Genomic DNA, 22,433 nt, shown 5'->3' on the forward strand with positions numbered 1-22,433 from the left:
CTGAGCATCTATTGGCATTATGAGCTGAGCTGAATCTATCCCCCCAATCACCAACCAAATTCATATGTTGAAGTTCTAACCCCCAGAACCTCAAAATGTGACAGTATTTGGAGACGGAGTTTTTAAAGAGGTGATTAAGATGAAATTACTAGGGTGGGCCCTAGTCCCAAATGACTTGTGTCCTCACAAGTGGACACAAGCAGCGGGCAGGCCGCAGGAAGACACAGGAGGAAGACAGGCGTCTGTCTACAAGCCAAGGAGAGAGGCCGCAGAGCAAACCAGCCTGCTGAAACCTTATCTGGCACTTCCAATTTCCACAATATGGGAAAATAAATTTCTGTTGAGCCACCCATGGTACTGGAAGCTGAATGAACTCATAAAATTGGAATCAGGGACTTAGGGTCTTGGGCCTCAGCTCAGGGCCAGGTGGGAGGGCGAACCTGGTGAGGTCTCCCAGCTGTGCTGAGGAAAGGCTAGAGGGGACTGGCTGGAGAGGGTCAGGCTTTGGGAGCCTTCTTGCTCCTTGGAGCTAGAAGAATGTGGGCCCTCACAGCAAGAGGCCTGGAGACCCTGCCCCACCTTCCCTGGTCCAGAACTCCCCCTCCCCTTAAGGGATACCCTGGACAGGCAAGGCATCCAAACTCCAGCCCCACCTCCCCAGGCCTGGCCAGCATGGGCCTGAAGATGACCTGGGGACCCAGCCCCGACCTTACTGTCCTCGAGAATCCAGGGACCAAAGCAGTGGACCCTGTCCAACTGGGACAAAGCTCTGGCTCTTGTCCTCCTTCCATCCCAGCGGCTCCAGCAGCTTCCTGGCCATGGGGTGGGACAGCACAGGCCCAGTGGCAGGGGAGGGTGGTGGTAGGATTCATGTGATCATGCTGGAAAAAAATCCACACCTCCGCTGCCCTTGGCAGCCCCTCTGCACATTACACAGCCCACCAAGTATGAGCTGCACACGCGGTGCCGGGCTACATCCCCACAGTGCACACACAGCTGAAAATACTCAAAATACACACTGTAAGAGTGACCTCAGGCAGACCTACTGTGTACGCTCAGGGATGCCCTCAGCAAAACACGGCACACAGCCAGGTCTGCCGCCACCCCACACCTCTGCCGCTAGGAGCCAGAGGACCAGGTCTCCCGAGGGCCCACAGCAGCCCCCCACCCTGGGAACGGGGCACAGTGGCATGCCCAGTCTAGGACCACAGTCCCGAGGGTGTGCATCTTCCACCCACATGGCACTCAGTTCAGGCCAGTCAGCCTCAGCCCCGAGGACATAAGCCCCCACTGTCCACGCACTGATGCTCTCAGTGGACCTCAGAGGCCAGAACATGGGGCTCCAGTGAGGACCCCGCATCCTGTATTCAGAAATGAGGGCAATGAGATGACCTGCTGAAAGGCAGACTGAGATGAGATCAGGACAATGGGAGGTGCCCTGAGACTCTTTAAAGTCCAGACTGTTCTGTGAGAAGAGGTTCCCAGTGGGAAGCCGGGAGGGGGCTTCTCTGAAGTGGAAGCAGGGGAGTGGCTAAAGCAGATGCTGGTGGGGATGGGGAGGCTGGCCCCGGTCTGCTGGTGCTTCGGGCCCCACTCTAAGTGATAAGGTCCCACCAGGGATCCACACCTCAGATGCCCTCCCTTCTTCTGAGCCCCCACTCACCCAAACGAGGAGGGCTCAGGCTGGGCAACGCTGCAAGTAGCTGCTGTGCATGGCCCACAGGGCTCTGCCCTCCAAGCAGATGAAAGCAGGCCCTGGAGTGTGGGAACCAGAGTCCAAGAGGTGGAACGCAAGGCTGGCTCCAGGAAGCCCAAGGACCTGTGGCACCAAGAGCACCCCACGCAAGCACGACTACAGGATGGGGCAGACGCCCATGGGACAGCGAGGAGAGGGCTCACGGGCCCCAGGGAGCAACGACCCCGGGGCCAGGCTGCCCTTGCTCTCCCGGCCCTGGAGTCCCTGGGCTGCTCTGCATCTGTACAGTAAACCCCCCTTTCCTGCAGGAGCCAGACAGCTCTTAACAAGACTGCAGGCAGGGCATGTGAGCAGCCACCCTCCTCTGCAGTTCTGGGGTTCATAGGACTTTTGCAAGGAACCCTTCTCAGTCACCAAGGCAGCTATGACTGACTCCGCCTGCTCTAACTCAAACCTGCCAGTGGCACTGGCAGGTCCCTTGGCTGGAGGGCTGGCTGTGACTCCAAGCGGTGAGAAGGGGACAGAGCACCAGGCCCACAGAGGCCAGAGTCTGCAAGAACAGCCTGTGCCAGCCTTGGACTGGCTCTGCTGAGGGGCAGAGGTGCTAAGAGGCAGGCCCCAGGCAGGCTGGGTGCCTTGCCTGCCCTGGGGGTCCTCTCTTGGCTGCTGGTGGCCACATCCAAGCCACAGTGCAAAATACCCATGAATGCTTCTATAGAACAGACCTCTTGCCACCTTCCCAGCATGTCTCAACCTCTACAGAGTCCCAGCACTGGGAAATTATCAGGCTATCAAAGGCAACACAAGAAGTGGGATGTCCGGGTCACATCTGTGCTCTGGAGGTCTCGATGCCCCAGAGCAGTCAGCCCTGTCCTCTGTCCAGAGCCCCCATTCCTTCAAAGCCTGCCTCCCTCCTCGGCCTCCCAGCCCCAGCTCTGGGCCCTCCAAGGAGCTGGCATTGCTGCTGCTCTGGATAGCTCGTGGCAGGAAGTAGTTCCAGGTGACTTATGCCCCTACTTGCAGGTTTGAGGGACCTCGGGCTAAAATCAAAGCTCCCAGTCTGGGCTAGATTCTAGGAAAGCTGCTTGGCTGGCAAGGAATATACAGTTGTTGCTCCATCTTCTGCAGGCCCAGCCAGAGATAACCTGCTGGGCTGGGGCCCTAGGAGAGTGTCAGGGGCACAGGCCCCCAGCGGCGGGGGCTGCCGGCAGTCCTCCACTCCTTGCGAGCCCTGAGCCCTGGAACCTCTGCAGGGAGCCTTCCTGCCTCCTGGAGGTCTCCTGGATTTATGGGCTGCTCAGAGTGGGCCCCCAGGGTCTTCCCAGCCGCTGCCCCTCCCAGGGAGGCTTGGGTGGTCAGCCCCTGGCCTCTCCCCACCCAGCCATACCTTACTGTTGGGCCGGTCCAGCTAGGGAAGGCTTGTCACCCATCTGTCTCAGAGACAGTGGCCAGGACAACAGGGGGAGGACAATAACCCCACAGAAAGCATTAAAACCACGCAGCCCCATAAATCTCCCAGGATAGAAAGTGTGTCATGAGTTGCAGCTGCTTTCATAAAATGCAGCTCTGACCACATGTTTCCCAGGCCCCTGTGAAGGTAAGAAACCACTGAGCAGGGCCAAGCCTTGTTCTCTGGGGTGCTACCCGCTGCCTGGGATGGTGAGCACATGGAGCCAGCCAGCCAAGTCATGGGGTATGTGGCCAAGAGTGGCAGTCCCAGCAGCCCCACCTCGTTTTCACTGAATGAAGTGGAGGGTTGGAGGCTCACTATGGCCAGACGAGGTCCCCAGCCACAGCCACCCTCTGGGAGTCCTCAGGAAGCCCAGGCTGCCACCTCCTGCCACACATGCCCCAAATCCTCCTAAGACCTAGAGCAAGGTGGGGACACCCAACTTAGGGCTGGCTGATGGTCCCCCCGTTTTTTACCCTTAGCTCAGAAATAACGGTATGTCCCTTTCAAACCCACAATGTGGAGGCTGCCTAAGTTCCCCTGCTGGGTGGTGCCTGGGTTCTGCTCTGAGGGGAGAGAGTTAGGTTTCTGGGACCACCTTATTATACAAGGATCCCTGAAGGAGGGGACGCCAGATCTGGGAATTAGAGAGCCTAAGTCTTGGGAAGACTCCAGCCCCATGCCCTTGGATACGGTCCCAGGCTGGCCAGGCCATCTGCACTGCCAGCTCACAAGTGAGACGAGATCAGGGGACCAGCCACTCTGCTTTGCGAGGGGTTCGGGCAGACCCGGGCCCTGCTCTGTCTCTCTGGGCACCCTCACCATGAGGGATGCTCTCCTCCACAAACTGGCCCTCGAGAGAGAGCCGTGCCCGGGGTGGAGGCCTCGGCCTGCCCCCCTTCCCTTGTCAGAAGGAACTGACACAGCCTGGCTGACTCCTAATACAGTGCTTGTCCCCCAGCCCACCCAGGCACAGCCAGAGCTGCCAGGGTGCCATCCTCAAGGCTGGCTGAGGGTCCCTTAACACTCGGCTCTAGCTCCTAGAAGACAAACCACCCCCAAAGGACGGGAACTGCTTCCCCAGAGAGACCCTGAAGTAGGGATGGAGGCAGGTTCCAGACCACAGCACCAGAGTCCTGGGCAGTGACCTTGGCCAGCCCCACACACCAGGCGCCAGTGAGTGCTTGGCAAGGTGCTCCTGATCTTACGCCACCCCTCCCACGGCTCACCCAGGACACTCAGGAGGGCAGACGCTGCCCCATCTCCCATCTCAGGCTTGAGCTTCACACAGGCAGGCGCGTGAAGACCACAGGGTGGGTCTTGGGGAGGAAGCCTGGGAACAGTGACTGGGCTGCTAGGGTCCTCAGTGCCAAAGGCACTAATCCTGGGGATGTGGCACTGGCACCCACCAGATCCGCTGGGGAGGAACACCCATCGGAGCCCCACATTGGTGGAAGTGCTCTGTGAGCCGAGACAGGCCCCTGGTGAGCAGGGAGATCGCAGGTGGTGCCTGCCTGCAGGTGAGGCAGACCCGCGGCCCCAGCCCGCCTCCCCACCCCGAGCCCACACCGCACCAGCTGCCCAGGAGCCCCCGGACAGAAGCCCCGGCCCCAACCCCACTGCAGGCCTGTGTCGCCCTCCGCGGAGTGGGGGGACATGCCTTTCCTTAGATAGCCTTCCCGGCCCCTTAGAGCCTTGCCTATCTACCCCATGTTCAGAGGACAGGAAGACGGGAGGAAGGCCCCGGAGGCGCATAGACGGGGGCGGGAGCTGCCCACGTGCACGGCAGGCCCCTCTGGAGCCGGCTGGGAGGAACAGTGGGGGTGCCCAGGCTCTGCACCCCTGTCTGTGGGGACTGGAGTTGCTGTGCTGGGAAGGGCTGCGTCACACCCCCAACCCCCGGCAGGAGGCCCCTGAGGTGCGGCAGGCTCCCTGTGGGATCAGGCGCCTTTCTGTCAAGCAGTCACTGGGGCCCACTGGCTCTCCCTGCCCCACCTGGTGGTCACCCGCATTTCACAACCTCACGCTGACTCACGTGGACCCAGCTCCACATCTGGCCTCCATCTGGGGCTTGCACTCTTGGGGGTTGGAGGAGGTCACATCTGGCTGGAGAAATCAAGGCTCCCCAGGGGGCCAGTGACCCCCTCCCACCCCCACCCTCCCCGGGGAAGGGTCAGAGAGCCTCTGAAACACCACGCCACGTGCTGCAGGCTGCCTGCGTCCTGCTCGCTGGAGCTGGGGGCCAAGGCTGGGGCTAGGGTGCGGAGGCTCACCCCTCCCAGCCATCACCACCAGCTGCCTCCCAGCCTCAGCCAGGGCTCTGCCAACTGCCTGGCTCCCTAGGTGACCCTTCCTTCGGGGGACAGCTCCCAGGCATTCCTCTAACCAAGCCCCACATCACAGCATGCTATAGGCACAGGACCTCACCCCAGAATGGGGCAGGTGACTGCCCAGGTCTCCACAGGGAAGGGATCGATGAGAAATAGTTATTGATCCCATGGTCAAGAAAAGGAAGAGGATGGGGTATAAAGAGGGGGAGAGGCCACCACTGGCTGAGAGGCCCCACATCCCTGGGGCTGGCTGGACAGCGAGAGAGGCCTGAGCTGTGAGACCCTCCCCACCGCCCCTGCTCATCTGATTCCCAGCCAGAGCAGCCAGACAAGGGCAGGGGGAGGCCTGGGCTCCATCCACCATGCCCACCAGCTCCTCGGGGCTCTGCCAGCACTCCCACCTCCACCACCATCCCCCCACCCTCCACCCGGGATCAGCCTGGGACCCTTGTCCACCACGGGGCCTTGGCCACTGTCTCCTCACCCTCCCCACCACAGTGCCCATCATCTCAGCTCCCTCATCTCCACAAGCCCCACCACTGTGGCAGTCACCCCCAAACTGTGGTGACCACTCCTGCATGTACACCATGAAGAAGAGTCAGAGGTCCTGTGAGGGACCAGCTCTTAAACCTTCTGCGGGATGGGGCCCGCTGTGTACGGCCAAAGGCTAAGCACCCTGGCATGGAAGGTCCCAGATCTCAGAGCCCCTGACCCCAGCCGTGCAATTGTATCTTGAGTCTTAGCCTCTCCTCCAACAGAAATAAAAATCCCTCCCTCACAGGTGTTGGGGCGCATTCAGTAAGGGTGAAAACAAAGACCGTGGGGTGCCCAGTGCAGGGCCCGGCAGAGGAAGGGACAGTCCCTGGCCCACAAAGCCTCTTCCCTTGGGTTCCCACTGCCCCCAGAGGCGCCGGAGCCCATGGGGGATGTTGCTGTAAGTCAGAATTCTACCTTGGCTGCCAGGCCACCTCTGAAGTAGGGCCCCCAAGAGAGCACACATGTATGCGGGCACACACACGCACACACACCCCCTAAGGAACCCCGCTTCTCCCCACAGATGACAACAGAACTTCTCCCTTGAGCTGTATCCTCAGAAATAATCCTTGTGCAATCTCAGGAGGAATACTTGAGATAAATCATCTCCTGAAAAGCATTTTGATTTTTCCATCCAGTGGTGCCAAAATGTCTTTCAACAAAAGGGGTGACTAATAAACATTTCTGGGAATGAATGATTTTTCCAGGAACTGGCACAAGTGGGATGACCTCGCTTTTCAGAATGTGAGCTGCGTGTCCCCCATCTCCCGAATCCCAGGGGGAAGGAAGAGGCAGGCAGTGGCTCCCCGGCCACCTGAGGGGACAGTTCAGAGAACTGGCCAACGTGAGCCAGGCTGCTGTCACTGGGCAGAGCGGTCTGTGGGCTGCAGAGGCCCACACTAGCCTCTCCCCAGCCTCCCTGGCCCCGACCCTGCACCCAGCACCCCATGCTTGCCCTTCCCCCACTTCCCAAGCCTTGTTCTACTTCTGTGCCTACGCGCCTTTCTCTCTCTGCCAGGAAGCCCAGGTGGGAACCCTGCCCTGTGACTGGTGACTGGGACTCCCTCCTCCTGGAAGCCCTATCTCCACACCCGGCTTATGGCCCAGTTAGGCTGGGCCCTGGCCACACGCCCACCTTCTGTGCTGTCATCTGTGCCTGTCCCCTCTCCTAGACTGTAAGCTCCTCAGGGGCTAAGACTGCATCTCCTCCATACCTGTAAGCTCAGCACCAAAGACAGGATGGGGCACACGACAGGCGCTCGGTGTGTATGTGTGTGTGAGGGAGTATGACTTCTTAGGATGTTTTATTATACATGTGTGTGCATGCGAGTGTGCGCACACATGCAAATATGTGCTTGTGCACAGGGCCTGGAGGGGAGGCGAGCCTGTGCACAGGACGAGGTGAGTGGGGACAGACTGCGGGGGCTCCCCAGGAGCAAAGCAACAGATGGAGCAAAGAGGAAGGGAGATGGAGATGTAGCAGGAGGCCAAGGGCAGGAGGCCAAGGGCAAAAGGCCAAGGCCATGTGAGTGTGGAGGACTCTGGCTTGGATGGGGTGGGGTGGTCACGGGGGAGGTCAGGGGAGGGGATTCTGGCCTTGCTCACCAGCTTATCAGGGAGGCTGGATGGCGCCATTTCCCACACCAGCTGAGGGGCACTGGGTCTGAAACCTTCGCGGAGCGTCAGCCACGAGATGCCGGCCCCAGGTCAGGCTTGGCCCAACACTGCACGTGATCAACTGCCTGGAGCACAGTGCCATCCCGTTACCTCATCCCCTTGACCCTCCTGGGGGTGGGTCTAGAGCCCAGGCCTCTGGTAAACAAGCCACAGAGCGGGCAACTCCAGCAGGGACGTGTTCCACCCACATCAGAGTACACAACAGGACACAGATCTTGTGGGCGTGCACACACTCACACACACACTCACACAGCCCAGAAGTACACTCACCTGGAGCACTTACACAAAGGGCGGGCCCCTCCAGGGCCAGGTTTCCCTGAGAAGTTGGCAGGCATTGCCCATACACTTGAAAAGAACAAAAGCTGTCTTCCAGGAGAGACTGTCCCACACTTACTAGCCTTATCTCTTGTGCTTCTTCAAGCATTTGCAAGGTGAGCCAGATTCCCCTAGAGGGCAACAGAGGACCGAGGTGGCCCCAGGAGAGGCCGGCCGGCCTAGCAGCCTCACCACGGACCCCTGCCCCTCGGGGAGGGTGCCTGATATGGTGGGGCCACGAGCTATGTCTCATCTAGAAGGATGTCATGTCCCCTTGACTGCACCTCCATTTGATAGATGAGGAGACAAGCCGGGCTGGGGAGGCTCCCTGTCCAGAGTCACACAGCTAGTCAGAAATCTGTGCTTCTAGATTCTGGGGCCAGGGCCCCTTTCCCTACAGATACAAATGGAATGGGCCACCCTTCCACGTCACAGGGTCTCTCGGGGCATGAGAAGGATGGTGGGCATGGCCCAAGGCCCTCCTCTCATCCCAATCCCTTCTCGCCTTGTCTGGTGCCCACCCCAACCCCACCCAGGCTGGGCCCTCTTCCATGGGAAACAAGCTGGAGAACACCGGGCAGGCCCAGCCCCAGATTTCACTGCCCCCCACCATCCTGCTTCTCCCTGCCTTCTGCCCACTGCTCAGGTCTGCAGAGACACAGACCCATGCTTTCTGGCAGCCACATCAGGACCCGCCCAGCAGGCCCCAGGGGAGGGAGGGGGCCGGGGGCCTGCTCTTCACCTGGCAGGGGGAACAAACCTGAGGTTCTAATTAGCCGCTTCTGGACCTTCCAAATGTGCTGGCTGGAAGTGCAGAAGTGATGGGTGCCTCCCAATCGGCTCGCTGCCGGGGTCAGTCACAGGGCAGGTATTATGCACCCCACCTCTCCAATCCTCCTTGGCCTGGCCTGCCAGTCCCTGGGCCAGGCCTCCTCCTGCTCTCTTGTCCCTGGGCTGGCCCATGTCTGCCCCCGGTACAGGAGGGAAACCCCCACACACCCTTCTTCTAGAGGTCCACCTTCCCAACAGGATGCAGGGAAGATTCTCCACAAAGTCCCCGGGCCTGGCCCTGAGACCTTAGAGCAAGGCCTGGGGCTGCTGCGGTGCCCGTGGGCCCTGGTGTTACTAAGACCGCCGTGCCCAGCCCCTGTGGGTACCACTCCTCCTTCCTTAACTCTTCCTGAGGCCCTGTCCACCCTCCCTGCGGGGTTCTTGTAAGCCCTCCCCAGAAGCCTTGTCCCACCTCCCGTCCAGGACTAGATGCTGAGCTGCAGTGGGGAAGCTCCCCAGCTCTGACCCCACGAGTATGAGGGATGAGAAACACCCCCAAGGGTCTTTGGGGATGATGAGCAGGCAGTGCCAGTCCCAGCCTTGGGGCAAGAGGCAGGGGGCACAGTGGGGAGGACATTAAAGCCGATGGCACAGAGCTTCAGCCTCATGAGCTCCCTGAAGGGGCACCCGCTCCTCTCCTGCACCTGCCGCCCCTCCAGTTTGCCTTGCAGCAGAAATGTGGGCATTTGGGCAGTGCACCTGGCAGTGGGTGTAGGGGTATGTGGCCGGGATGAAGTCTGGAAAGGTGGGTAGGCCGGGCTGTTCCTGGCCCTTTGAACAGGAAGGGCCCTAGGGCTACAGGGAGGAAAAGCCCGGGGCAGGCCGCTGTGGGAATCAGCTTACCCAGCCGGGCTGGGTCCCACCTGTGACACCCCACTTCACTTGGATAATCCTGAGCAAGTCAGGTGTTGGGGGGAAGGTGAGGGTCAGGTGAAGGAGCAGAGGGCAAAATGAACCCAGAGGCTGTACCCCACTTCCCCCCACCCCCAGGGGAGATGCCCCATGCCCGGGGGGAACCCCAGCAGAGGCAGGGCACAAGGAGGGTTATGGGACCGCTGAATTTATAAAGTGAGGGTGTGGGCCCTCTAGCAGGAAGGGGCTGGCCCATTGCCAGGGGGCCAGAAGAGCGCTGAGGGAGCCAGTGTCCCCTGGAATATCAGGGGGAGGGGAGGCAGATTCCAATGGAGGAAAAGAAGTCAGAAGAGAACAAAATGGACTGAGTCAAACGGACCCCGGTGAACAATAGGATCTGTTTTAGTAACTATAAAAGGTCTAGTTTTTCTGTTTTCCATGAGCAGAATAGGGGCTGCAGGCTGACACCTTTCAGAAAGACCACTTAGCTCTCCCCTTCTCCTAGGCCCTCTCCGCGGCCTCTACTTAAAGGACGCTTCAAAACCAAGCCAAAGCAACCCGTCCCCAGCAAGACCACCTCTTCCTTTCCCCACTGCCTTATTTTGGGTGAGGCAGCGGGAGAGACACACAGCTCTTTTCTTTGAGCCTGGACTCTCCGGGCCTGTCTGGACAGCCCCCAGGCCTCAAGCCTGGGACATAGCAGCATCCTGGGGCCTTCTTGCCTGCGTCCTCATCCCCACAAGGGCCGGAGGGGCAGCTGGAGCTCCACCTCGAAGTCCCCAGCAGACGTGGGCAGCGGGGCTGAGAGGATGCGGCCCTCAGCTCGGGGCCATGCAAGCTTCACCACAAACATCCTGGGGCCTCCCCTGGAATTGTCACCCTGGCTCACAGACAACACTGCCTTTATCTTTAAACCACCTCAAAGTTTACTTCCAAAACCAAGGTTTATTTGTCCATGGGAGTCACCGCCTTGGGAGGCAAACACTGTAATGGGGCTTTGAGGGATTTACTGGGGAGCCCAGAAGGGTCTGGAACAGGCCTGGCCACTCCCAAATTGAGCAGTAAACCTGAAAGTCACTGGCTTCCTCCTGTGGGTGACATGCATGCACACTCGCACGCAGTATAATGAGGATGTTTCAGAAGTTCTCAAAAATTCCTTTGGGCCTCGTCATTCATTTCGTTCTGCTAAAAGGTCCTGACCATTGTCCTTATTAAAGGAAAAACCCTTCCAATTGGCTCAAACAACTGGCCCTGTGAAGGCGCCACCAGTCAGGGAGGGGGTGGAGGGCAGGTTGTCCTCCGTCTCTGCTTCTGCCCTCCTCCCTTCCCACCCAGCTTCCTGCCAACTGGCAGAGGTCACTCTTTACTGGGAGCCTGTTAGGTACCTGGCGCCACGCTGGGAGCTTCCATACATGCACAGCAGCACATCATCTCTGTGCCATAGACGAGGCGAATGAGACCAGACAAACAACGGACTCACCCCCAGGCCACACGGGGAGCATGATCAGACCGCCCTGGAAAGCTGGACAGAATGAGAGGCTGCTCGGCCTTCCCGGAGTGGTGCCAGGGTCAGCAGGGCTGCCAGGCCTTGGGTGGGGAACTCGCCTCTGGGGACCAGCTGGGGGAGGGATGGGTGAGACAGGGCAACTCCAGCTGGAGTGGGAAGGCAGGCGGAAGGAGGTGGGCAGAGTGGACCGTCGGTGGGCAGAGTGGACCATCGGTGGCTAGGAAGAGGAGGCCTAGCCCCAGCTCCAATCAGCCAGGCCCACCAGATCAGGAGGAAGGTCTTATGGTGGAAAGAGCCAGGCCTGGGTTCTGGGCACCTGGGCCTTTGTCCAAGTGGTGCCAACTTCCCGGCCAGGCAACAGGGGCCTTGGCCACCCACGTGGATGCCCTGGTCTCTAAGAAAGGTGCCCAGCAGACAGCTGGACAATCCTCTCTGGACTTCTTTGTGCTTCTCCCACTTGGAAGTGTCCTTCAGCTCTCTGCACACACCTGCCCTGGGGCTGCTAAGGGGGCCCTTCTTGCTGCAGGCTCCCCCACTGCCTCCCACCCACCATGGCCGAAGTCAGGCTTTGAAACTGTGTCATGTGGTATCTGGCCAGCACAGGCCTCCAGCACAGACAGTCTCAGGGACCAGAAACCACAAGGACAGCTCCTCACCTCCCACAGATGGGCTGGTGCAGGGAGATTCTCAGCAAGTGCTCATAGGAGGCGGGAAGGCGGGAAGGGAGAGCCCGACAGAGGATGGGTGCAGGGGCCCGCTGTCCCCATGCTGGGAAGGATAGCACATACTGAGAGCAGGAGATGGGTCCCCCCCTCCCCAGCAAAGGGAGCCTGAGGGCTCAGATGACTGGGAATCTGCAGGCGGCTCCCAGGGTCTTGGCCCTAAAACACCCTCAGAGGATGTACTTAAACGTCAGGTGCATCAGAATTATCAGCAAACTGTTCAACATGCAGAACCCCCAACCCACCTCAGCCTTGGTGCACCGAACCTTGGAGGAGGTGTCAGAAATCTGCATCTCAACACACTGCAGGGCCCTCACCCCCTCTGCTCATGCATGGAGGGCCTCACTTTCAGCGCCAGAGATTCCAGTTAAAGGCCCACAGTGTGGATGAGGGCGCCGGAGGTCAGAGAGGTAAAGTGACTGGTCCGCGCCACATGTCCCCTTGGCCAAGCGAAAGCCGGAGGCCGGCCTGGGAACCCCCACCCTAAGGGAACCCCACTGCCTGGATGCCTCCTTGGAAGACAAGGGGGCAAACCCAGGCCTCCTGCCCACGGGCCCCTCACACCCCTTGCCTCCCAGGGTCAAGGTGGAAGAGATGAGAAATTCCTGGACCTGGGACCCAACCAGCCAGACCCCATCCAGTCACAGGGACCCAGCCCAGCCCCAGCTACCCTCCGTGTCAGACAAGGGGGCACTCACTCACCATAGTCCTTCTTGCAGTACCTTTTCATGTTAATCTTCAGTTTCCCTTTGGAGGCCTTGCAGTAGGAATCACAGTCTGCAGGGAAGGCAGAGCACAGACAAAACCTAATTAGGCTGCGATGAATAGGCTGGAGGGCGGGGCAGGAGGCCGCCTCCCTAAATACCCAGAGGCCCGTGTTACCCATGGGCCAGGCCAAGCAGGCGGCCATTCAGGGCAGGCCTGGCCTTCTAAAGAGGCACCAGGGACAAAGGGCCCCGGCCAGCCCACCTCCCATCCCACCCCCACCCCGGCCTGATGAATCCTTTAGCCGCCGCCTGCAGCCCCCTGGCCTCCATGAGGGACTCTGGGGGCTCTGGTACTGTGCCACCCAGGGCTTCTGAGCGCCACACAAATTCCCCGTTCTTAAGATACAACTGGAGCCTGATTAAAGACGATAGAGGCCTCATTGTCACCCGGCGCCCTGGGTCTGTGTCAGGTGCTGGCTTTCATGGCGCGGAGCCTCTGGCTGGGGTCAGGCTCGGACAAAAGAGGTCACAGAGGAAATTAGCAGCCCATGAAGCATTAGAAAACCCCTTTGGTGTCCACTCTACTGGAGTGTGCAAATAAGATGCCCCACGAAGAAGAGTTCAGTTCTAATCGGCCCTGCCACTGAGAGGCAGGGCGGCCAGGCCTGCGCCTGCTGGGTATCCCTTTGGGGGCTTCCCAGAGCCCGAGTGTGAGCCAGGCAGGATGTGTGGGACCCTGGGGCCTGCCGGTGATCAGGCCTGCTGCCTCTTCTTGGGGTGGCCTGTGTCCACCTATGAAATGCAAACCTCCAACTTCAGCCCAGCCATGCACAAGGGATGCAATTCCTCTGCTGGATCCGTGCGACACTCAGCATGATGGGCGGCCCAGCACAGAGGCCCAGGAAGTCCCTCCAGCCTGCCCTGCACCACCCTGGGACACGCTAGATCTCATTCACTTCTCAGCCATTCTTCCACGTGTGGGCGCTGTTCCCATTCTGTAGGTAAGAAAACTGAGGCCACCGGCCCAGTGCATCCCGAACAGCCAGTGCCAGGGCTGGGCCTTGAACTGGGGGCTGAGATGTCAAGGTCACTGCCCTCTTGGTTATACTGTGTCTCAGTAAACACCAACGGGTCCCCCTCAGCGTGAGCTCAGAGGTGGGGATAGGCAGCACCCTCTGCTCCAGCAACTCCCCAGCTGCTGGCAGAGAAGACCGGCCAGGCTGGCCTAGGGCCTGTTCTAGGAGCACCGGTGGCACGGGGCGGTGGAGCGTTCTGGTGAGGGACAGGGTGAGAGGGACTAGAAGGTGAAGGGGAAACGTGCACACACGGGGGACGGCCCTGGCAGCAGGAGCCAACCCCTCATTTTGCAGAAGGGGAAACCAAGGCCAGGGTGGGCTACCGAGTGATGTGTGTGGGAGCACAGGACAAAGTCAGGACGGGGAATCAGCCTGCCAGTGCCACTTGCTCTCCCCACAAACTGCAGCTCAGATCTGCAGGAAATATTCAGAGACCACCTCAGAGTCAGTCTCTGGCTGCAGGGGAGGTCCCGGATGCAGGGCCTGATGCCTCAATTATGGCTGAAACGGCTCCATCCCATTGCCCTGGGAGTCAGGCAGCCCCTTGCTGCGTCCTGAACCAGCTTCCCAGGGCATCCAGTTAGGAACCATTCTCAGGAAATGGGCAAGAAACAGCTCCCTTTGCTGCTCCCCGGGATCCAAGCCCTTGAATGCCACCACCACGTGGATGCCCTGCCCAGGGGCACCAGAGGCTCCCGAGCAGTCCCTCCTGTCAGCTGGATGACTGGCTGGTTTCTGAATTAGGGGCTTCTTGGAATGCAGGGCCTGGGCTGTCCAGAGAAGGCAGCCTGCATTCCACGGCCAAGACCGAGAGGTTGAGATGTGAGGTGACAGCGGCCCGGGCACACAGATGAGTGGCACTGGCATGTCCACTGTCACACCGCAGTTCACTGTTGGGAACAGCGCCCTGGGCCATGTCTCTGCCAGCTCAGGGTCAGATGACGCTCACACCAAAGCTGCTGCTGTGGCTGAACGCAGGTTGTGTGCAAGGCCTTGTGGGGCTGCACGAGCTCGCTGGAATCGCTCCCTGTTCTCTCCACTTAGGACAGTGAATTGGAATGCAAGCAGTGACATGATTACATGGACAGCCTTGAATCTACTCCCGCCGCTCTCTCACTGTTTTATTTTTACAGAAGTCACTGGCCCACATCAGTATTTGCATTCCGGTCGGCAGGAAATCACCTACCCCGCGGCTCCTCTGCTTGGGTAGGGACACATCTCTCTGTCTCAGCGGTCCTGGATGGAGACAGTGCCTTGTAGCACGCCAGCCCTTCCGAGCCTCACGGCCACCCTGTGAGGGTGGGACTGCAAGTCCCATCTTAAAGATGGGAAATGAGCCCAGGAAGGTTCCAGACGTTTGCCCCACACCTTGGAGCAGAAGGGAGGCAGCTAAGTCCCGTGACAACCCACCCCGCACCTTGAGCTCACACTGCCTCCCTTCCCTCCCAGGAACATTTACACCTCTTCTTTTCAGAGCCAAGTGTCCACCTGGGACAGAAATCTTCCTAGAATGTGTGGCATCCATCACTGTCTAATTAGATCAGGCTCCAGACCCTGCTTGACCGGGCACCCATGAAAAGCTAGTCTGCCCTTCCAGAACGGCAGCCACTCACACAGCACTAACAAGGTGTGCGGCACCTGTCAATTAGTCCCATTTTACAGACGAAGCAGCCTGGCTGCTGAGAAGGCACTTCTAACCCCCTGGTTTCCAGCCTGAATACACAGTGGAATTACCCAGAAGCATTAAAGTACTCTGATACCTGGATCCCAACCCCAGGATATCATGACCTCATTGGCTTTAGGGGAAGCCTGTGTGTCCAGATTTTTTCAAGTCCCCAGGTGAGTTGGATGTGCAGCCAGGATCTTAGAAACTACTCTCCGAACCAGCTGTAGCTGTGGGAGGTGGGGACAGGGTCCCTATACCCATAACTTGCACAGAGTACCCAACTTGGCAGAGGAAAGGCCCAGATAGGTGGTTGTTAACTCCAACTGGGAGGTGCCCACACAGAGCCCCTCAACCTGCTTGCCTTTACAGGAAACAGCAGCATCTGAGCATTTGTAGTTGAACTTGCTTTTTGTGTGTGTGGTGGTGGGGATCCAGTGTCTTTCTTTCTATCCATCAGAAATACTTGTCATGTCAGTGTATTTTTTGTCACAAAAAATGCCCCCTACTCCCTTAAGGTTTGCTGATTTGAATTTAGTTATGAGCTAGGAAACAGCAAGACCAAGCCTATTAGTACTGTATGTAAAACATGGGTAAACAGGCTTGGAATGAGATACTGAAATGCTCTCCTTTGGGTAAAGTGAATAACCTCCAGAACATGGCCACTGTGGCAGCTAGCTGGCTGCTTGTGGACTCTGGGTTGTATTCCAGAAACTGAGGTCATTGGACAAGTGGTCCCCGGATAAGGAACATGTTCCTGTATTTTCTTTTATCTAATACGTACAAAGCTACAGAGATGGCTTCAAGATGGACAAACCAAAGCTTTTAAATACAGTTTTGACTCCTTCAAAATGGCATCTCCTTGGCAGCCACCCATGTGGCCTCTCCTTGTTTTGTTCCAAAATAGCTCTGAAGACAATGAAAAAAATGAAAATTCACTTGAATGCCAAAAACTAAACTGATAGACGACCCAATGTTAGAATCTGGGAGCAATCTCTATTAATTAAAGGCAGATGGTGGTGGAACAAGCAAAACCTGTCCAGGTTTTACCTCAGGACACAGCTCTTTGTTTGAGCAACAAAAAAGGGAAGATGACAGAGAGCCAACAACCAGAAAACAAATGGGCAGGAAGTGGGTTGGGGCACTGGAGGTAGCGCCCTCCCCTAAGGAGGGGAAGCTTAAGGAAGGGTAGGGACTAGGACAGTGTTTGCAATGGATATCTGACCTTGCATTTTATCTAAGCCACTGATGCAGAGTGAGAAAATCAGGCAGTGGAGATAAAGGGATACCACCTCCACAGAGCAGAAGTGAATCTATGGAAAAGGCTCATAAGATCTAGGAACTGGAGATGGAGCTGCATACATTCCCCTGCCATCCGGCTTGGAGTGGAGATGGGAATCCAGCTGTCACACTATTACAGGGATCTGCACATTTTTTTGCAAAGTGCCAAACAGTAAATATTTTAGGCTTTGCAGGCCATACGGTCTCTGTCACAACTATTCAAACCCTGGTGCCATCACTTGAAAACAGCCATAGACAATGTGTAACTTAATGGGCATGGCAGACTAAAAAGAAAATCCTGAAAAGACACAGCTTCTATGAAATAGGAGAAGAAAGCCATAAGGGAAGACCAGGCTGAGCTGAAAAGGTCATCTAATGACACAAAAAGGGTGACACATGAGAGAAAGAAGAGCTGGAGAAAAAATAACCAAATCCTGAAAACCCAACAGCACAGTGAAAATGCACTTTGGAAGTAGTAAAGAGAAGTAATACTGTAGAAAACTTACTAAGAAACAGACCTACACATGCACAAGGAAAGGGCTCCCTGAATTTGAAAAAAAAAAAATCAAAGGAAAGAGACCAACACCTAGACACATCTTTGCAAAATATATGAAATACCGGGATGAGGAAAAATTATATATATTATTTTATATACATAATTAAAAATCAACAACAATAAGAAGCTGGCCAGATGACCATGGAGCAAAAGTCTTGAGGAAGGAAAAGTTTATGACCTGAGAATTTTACACCTAGCTAGACTGTCTTATACATGCACGGGCCACAGTAAACAAAAGGCATTCTCAAGTGTGCAAGGGCTCAGAAAATATCCCAGTCATGAGAGAAACTGAGAGAAATGCTTCAGAATGTTTTCCAACCAACTATGAAATGAACCAAAAGTAAGAGTTTAAGGAGGAAAAGTCATGGTATGAATTGGTGATGAGCACTAAAATCAATGAACATAGAGATTTCAAATTTGGTTCCAAAACCCAAGGTAAATATCAAAATAATTTAACTGTATTTGAAAGGGAACATCAGATTATATATATGTGTATCGAAATAGCTATAAAAATTTAGTCTGAAACTTTACATTGTATTAACAGAATCTAAGAAGTAGAACAAGGTGAGGAATACAACTTTGTCTCAGTAGAATACGTCAGGTCAGATACCCACCGCAAACACTGTCCTAGTTCCTACCCTTCCTCAAGCTTCCCCTCCTTAGGGGAGGGCGCTACCTCCAGTGCCCCAACCCACTTCCTGCCCATTTGTTTTCTGGTTGTTGGTTCTCTGTCAAATAGCAGAAGATCCTATTTCATTTGACTCTGACAAATAAGAGCTATTAGATCAAACAGTATTTTGAGAAGCCCAAAGATAACCACAAAATACCAGAGAAGATGGGAAATAAATTATAGACAATATGCCAAAAGAAAAAAGTGGAATATATAAAAAGCAATTGTGATCAGTTAAGATCACAGAAGCGCAACTATCTAAAAACAAAACAACTATAAATGAATTCAACTTCTCTACTGTAAAACTTTAAAACAGTAAGTAACTTTCAGAGGAACATAAATAATTTTTCATAAGCTCACAACTTTTAAAGAAGTTCTAAGCTTCTTTAAAGAAGCTTGTAAGTTCATCACTAAAAGCAGTTCACCTAGTAATAAAAAAGAAAAGAATGTTTTGTGTGGAATAACATCTTACTGAAATATATCAAGCAAAAAACTGTTAGAAATACAAAAAGGAACAGACAGAAACACATAAGCAGTAAAAGAATGTCAAATTCCAAGGAGCTGAAATTGTACAGGCCACATTTCCTGACCACAATGTAATAAACAGTATTTATTATTAAACAAAAAATAATGAAAATAAATGAAATGTATTCAATTCTAGAAAATGAGCCAAACAAAACCTGAAGAAAGCAGGAGAAAATAATTAATAACAACAGAAGTAGAAGTTAATCAAGTAGAATCCAGAAAAGCACCAGAAGTTATAAATACACCTGAGAACTGATTATCAGTAAAGCCCCCAAACCAACAAACTGAAACAACAACAAAACAGACAAAACACTGCTATGCCTAATTATGGATAAGAGAAACCAAACAGACACAACCTTAAGAAGTAATGAGATGAGGTATAACCACAATCTAAAGAACATGGTGTAAGTTATAAGGCTGTTGCAGACAGCTTGAGGCTGAAATCTGGGACAGCTGAATGAAATGCATTACTTTTTTTTGGACAACATAAATGGCCAAGCTGAACTACAGAAGACGTATCAAATCTGAATAGATAAATAATCTTAAGGAATCTCTGGATCCAGACAGTTTCTGAGGCTGAGTCCACATAAACATTTAAAGGACACATCCTTGCCATGTTGTTTGAGCTGGGGAGAAACAGAGAAAAAGATGAAAGTGCCTAGAACGGATCATTTTTCAACTTATAAAAGGCAATTTCCTAGAGTTCAACCTTAATATAAAAGCAAGCACAAGCTTATACAGACACAGACCCTGCAGGCCTGTTGACTGACCTCAGTTACTAACAGGGTCCCAATATTTTGGAATATTTCCGATTCCCTAGACCCCATGGCCAGACCCCACCCACCTTGACCTTGGCTGAGTAGGACACTCCACTGTCCCCAACTCTCAGGGGACCCTTTGGGACTTTTACCGGAGGGTGCAGGTAACTCCTGGAAGTTTCTCAGGGGCCCCTGCACCCGGCCTGCCCTCCACTCCCACTCTCCTCCCTGGGACAAGAGCTGCCAGGGACGGACACGGGGACCGCCTGGCTCCCCACTCTGACAAGGTCTGTCCTGGGGAGAGCTGCTGAGACCTGGAGGCCACCATCTGCAGTGCGCAGCAGGCCCATCCTGGCTGGCTGGCATCCTGGCTCCTCCTGGGAGCAGCCAACCTTCCCCTTTATTCCCCCCACCTGCTCCCCTGACCAACCCACAGCCAAGAGCTAAGAAGGGGCCCTGTAGGCCCAGTCCCAGTGGCCAAGCCCCTCCTTCCTCTTCCTCCACCTTGGGTAGCTCCCCCTCTGGTCTGCCTCCTATGCCCCAGGTGCCAAAAACCCGGCTGGGCAGGCCTGCTCACCGGACCGAAGCTCATCTCCGAGCATATGGCAGGCGGGGCCCGAAGCCCCCAGTTGGAGCCAGGAGCGCAGCATCTGGCACCTCCCCTGGAACAGGGCGGGGAGCTGGCCACAGCCCCACTCAGCAGCACCCCTGCCTCTCTGCTTCTGGGCTGCCGGGCTCAGGAAGGTGGGTGGTGGGGGAATGAGCAATAGACCCCAGACAATGCCAGCCATCCCCAGGCAGAGACCTGGAGGGCTGGGGGAGGTTCAGACACCCCTGGCTGGGCTCAGGGGAGGGGCCCCTGGTCTTCCCTGTACGAGGGTGAAAGAGCTCAAGGGGGTGGGGCTAAGAGAGATACCCAGCTGGCTCTGTCCATTTTGAGTGGGCCACTCTGCCCACCAGCAGGTAACAAAAGGCAGGTGAGGCCAGTCTGCCCCTAGAGTGCATTTCTACTCTGTCTCACCTGCAGCCACAAAGCCACTTGGAACACCTCAAGCCAGAGTCCAGTTTTCAATATATACAATTATCACACACGGTGGTTGTCTGTGGGTTTCACAATGGCCATGGTCAGGAGGTGTGACGAGGACGTTGGAGGCATCCCTAACTCTTGCCCCTTGGCCCTAGGCTGCAGGTGACTGAATGGCTGCCCTGTGGTAAGACCACCTTCTTAGCACCTTCACCAGCAAGCACTTTGCCAGAACATCCCCCCTCTGGGAGCATCCACACATCTCTCCCAACCTGTGCTCGTCTTATCCACTCTATTACCTCCAAGCCCTATTTGCCTCAACAGAATAATACCCATTTAACTTTGGGCTCTGGGACACCCCAAATGAGGAGGTAACACAACTCTGAGACCTAAGCAAAGGGGATCTGAGAAAAGTGGGTTCTGAGGTAGAAGAACAGCTTGTGCAAAGTCCCCAGGGCAGGACGGAGCCTGCACAGGGCAGGGACTGAATGAAGGCTGGGGTGCCTTGCACAGAGTTAATGAAGGGAGAAGCAGAGAGAGGAGTCACACAGCATGAGGGGCCAGCTACGGTTTGGATTCCATTTTAAATGTAATGCAAAGTACCAGAGGGTCCTCCAGGCCTGGGTCACTCAGGGCTGCTGGCTGCAAGGTCTTTAGCTGCATGAGTTGGGAGAGGAGTTCACCCTCTCACTGTCAGGGACGGGTTCCCTGGGCTGCCCAGGTCACTTCACATGTGGGGCTGCCAGTACAAGGGTTCCACTTTGTACTGTCCTTCCAAGAGCCAGTTTCCAAGCTCTTACAATTTTGCTACATGAGCCTCATTCTTTCTCACGGACTGCAAATTGATATTCCAGTAAAGAAGGATGGATGCGTGTGCTTTGAACTGGTGAGCTAAGTGCTGGATCCTCCTTCTGCACCAAGCTGGGGGCCCAGGGCTCAGCTGGCTGGACCTGGGCTGGTGTTCTGGCCCCCGTCCAGGGCTCCCCAGGGAAGCTCTGCCCCTTCTTTCTGCTCCTTCCCCAGTTGTGGCCACCTTCACCCAGGGCTTCCCAGATGGTTCCTGGATCTGCACCCACAGGGTGGAGGGGGCTCCCAGAGAGCATGGACACTATGCAAGGCACACCCAGGGCTCTCCTTTCATGTACTTTCCCCTGGAGAGCTGCCCACTGTGATGGTTTAGACGTCAGGACTGGGCCTGACAGGTCTGCCATGGCCTCCCCAATAACCATTCTCCCTTCTTGCCAAACAGCAAACCCCAGTGTTTCCAACTTCAAAGACTTCCCTGCAGCTCACCAAGACCTTGTAGCCACTTCTGGTCCATTCCAAGCCTCAGTTTCCCCATCAGTAAAATGGGGTAGTAATGATAACAATAATTGGATTGTTATTCACAGGATCTCGGAGGAAATAACTATGGTGCAGAGAGAGATGAGGGATGTCAAGGTCTCTTGAGGAGATGAGCTTTCAGCTGGGACCTGACGGATAAGAAAGTGCTACTGACTGGGTGTGTGAGGCTCCCAGTGGCCTCAGAGGGCCCAGCTGACTGATGGTGGACAGAGGGTGAAGGACGGCAGAGAGAAGGGAAGGGAAGGTGGGGCCTAGTGAGACGGGCAGAAAGCTTACATCTGAGATGGGGTGACCGAGCCCTGGGCCTCAGCAGAAACTACAAAACTGCCCCAAGCCAAGAAGCCAGTTGCTATGGTGGGGTCTGGGCAGTGGAGTTCTATCTCCCAACAGGAACACATCTGCCCCCAAGATGACTTTCTGGGTTCCGTGATGGACCCAGAGCCAGGCAGCAGGCAGGACAAGAGAGGAGGTGCCCAGATGAAGACATCAGGCCCAAAGCCAGGACCCTGCCTTGGCCTGAGGTCCACCATCTGGGGACACTGACGCCATTCACGTTAGTGTCTTCTCCCATCACCGGAATGGCAGGTGAATCTCATTACATGCAGAGTATCTGGAAAGAGTAGGACCTGAGCCCATGGATACCAGAGAAGCCAGTGACTCCTCCGCAGGCCATTCACAGGCTCAGCCACCCCACCTTGGCCTTGAACACCTCCCCCCTGGAACCTTCTTGGCACCCACTCCTGTGTCACTTCCCCAGACGGCCTGTCTCTCAGCCTCAAGCACAGCTGGGCACCTGCTGTGCTCCTAGTGACCATCTTACACTCTGGAATTATCTGTCTGCCTCCTCTCCCAGCAGATAACCAGACCTCGGTCCTGGCACCTGGCACAGTGTGGGTCACCACCGAGTGCTCCCCG

The 22,433-nt window shown here is 55.9% G+C and overlaps 1 protein-coding gene across 4 annotated transcripts in view; it reads right to left on the reverse strand.

Annotated features, from left to right (window-relative positions):
- The window catches only part of NTN1 (netrin 1), a 181,321-nt gene that overhangs the window by 3,399 nt on the left and 155,489 nt on the right, over nt 1-22,433 (reverse strand). For 3 of the 4 annotated variants that reach the window (XM_037026938.2, XM_037026939.2, XM_017652757.3), the window contains exon 6: nt 12,617-12,691. In XM_037026938.2, coding sequence (XP_036882833.1) covers nt 12,617-12,691 — 75 coding nt within the window. The remainder of the gene's footprint in view (nt 1-12,616; nt 12,692-22,433) is intronic. The other variant, XM_073234833.1, reaches the window with a different exon arrangement.

The sequence above is a fragment of the Manis javanica genome, chromosome 4 (genome assembly GCF_040802235.1).
Source record: "Manis javanica isolate MJ-LG chromosome 4, MJ_LKY, whole genome shotgun sequence".
In the NCBI taxonomy this organism is placed as follows: Eukaryota; Metazoa; Chordata; class Mammalia; order Pholidota; family Manidae; genus Manis; species Manis javanica.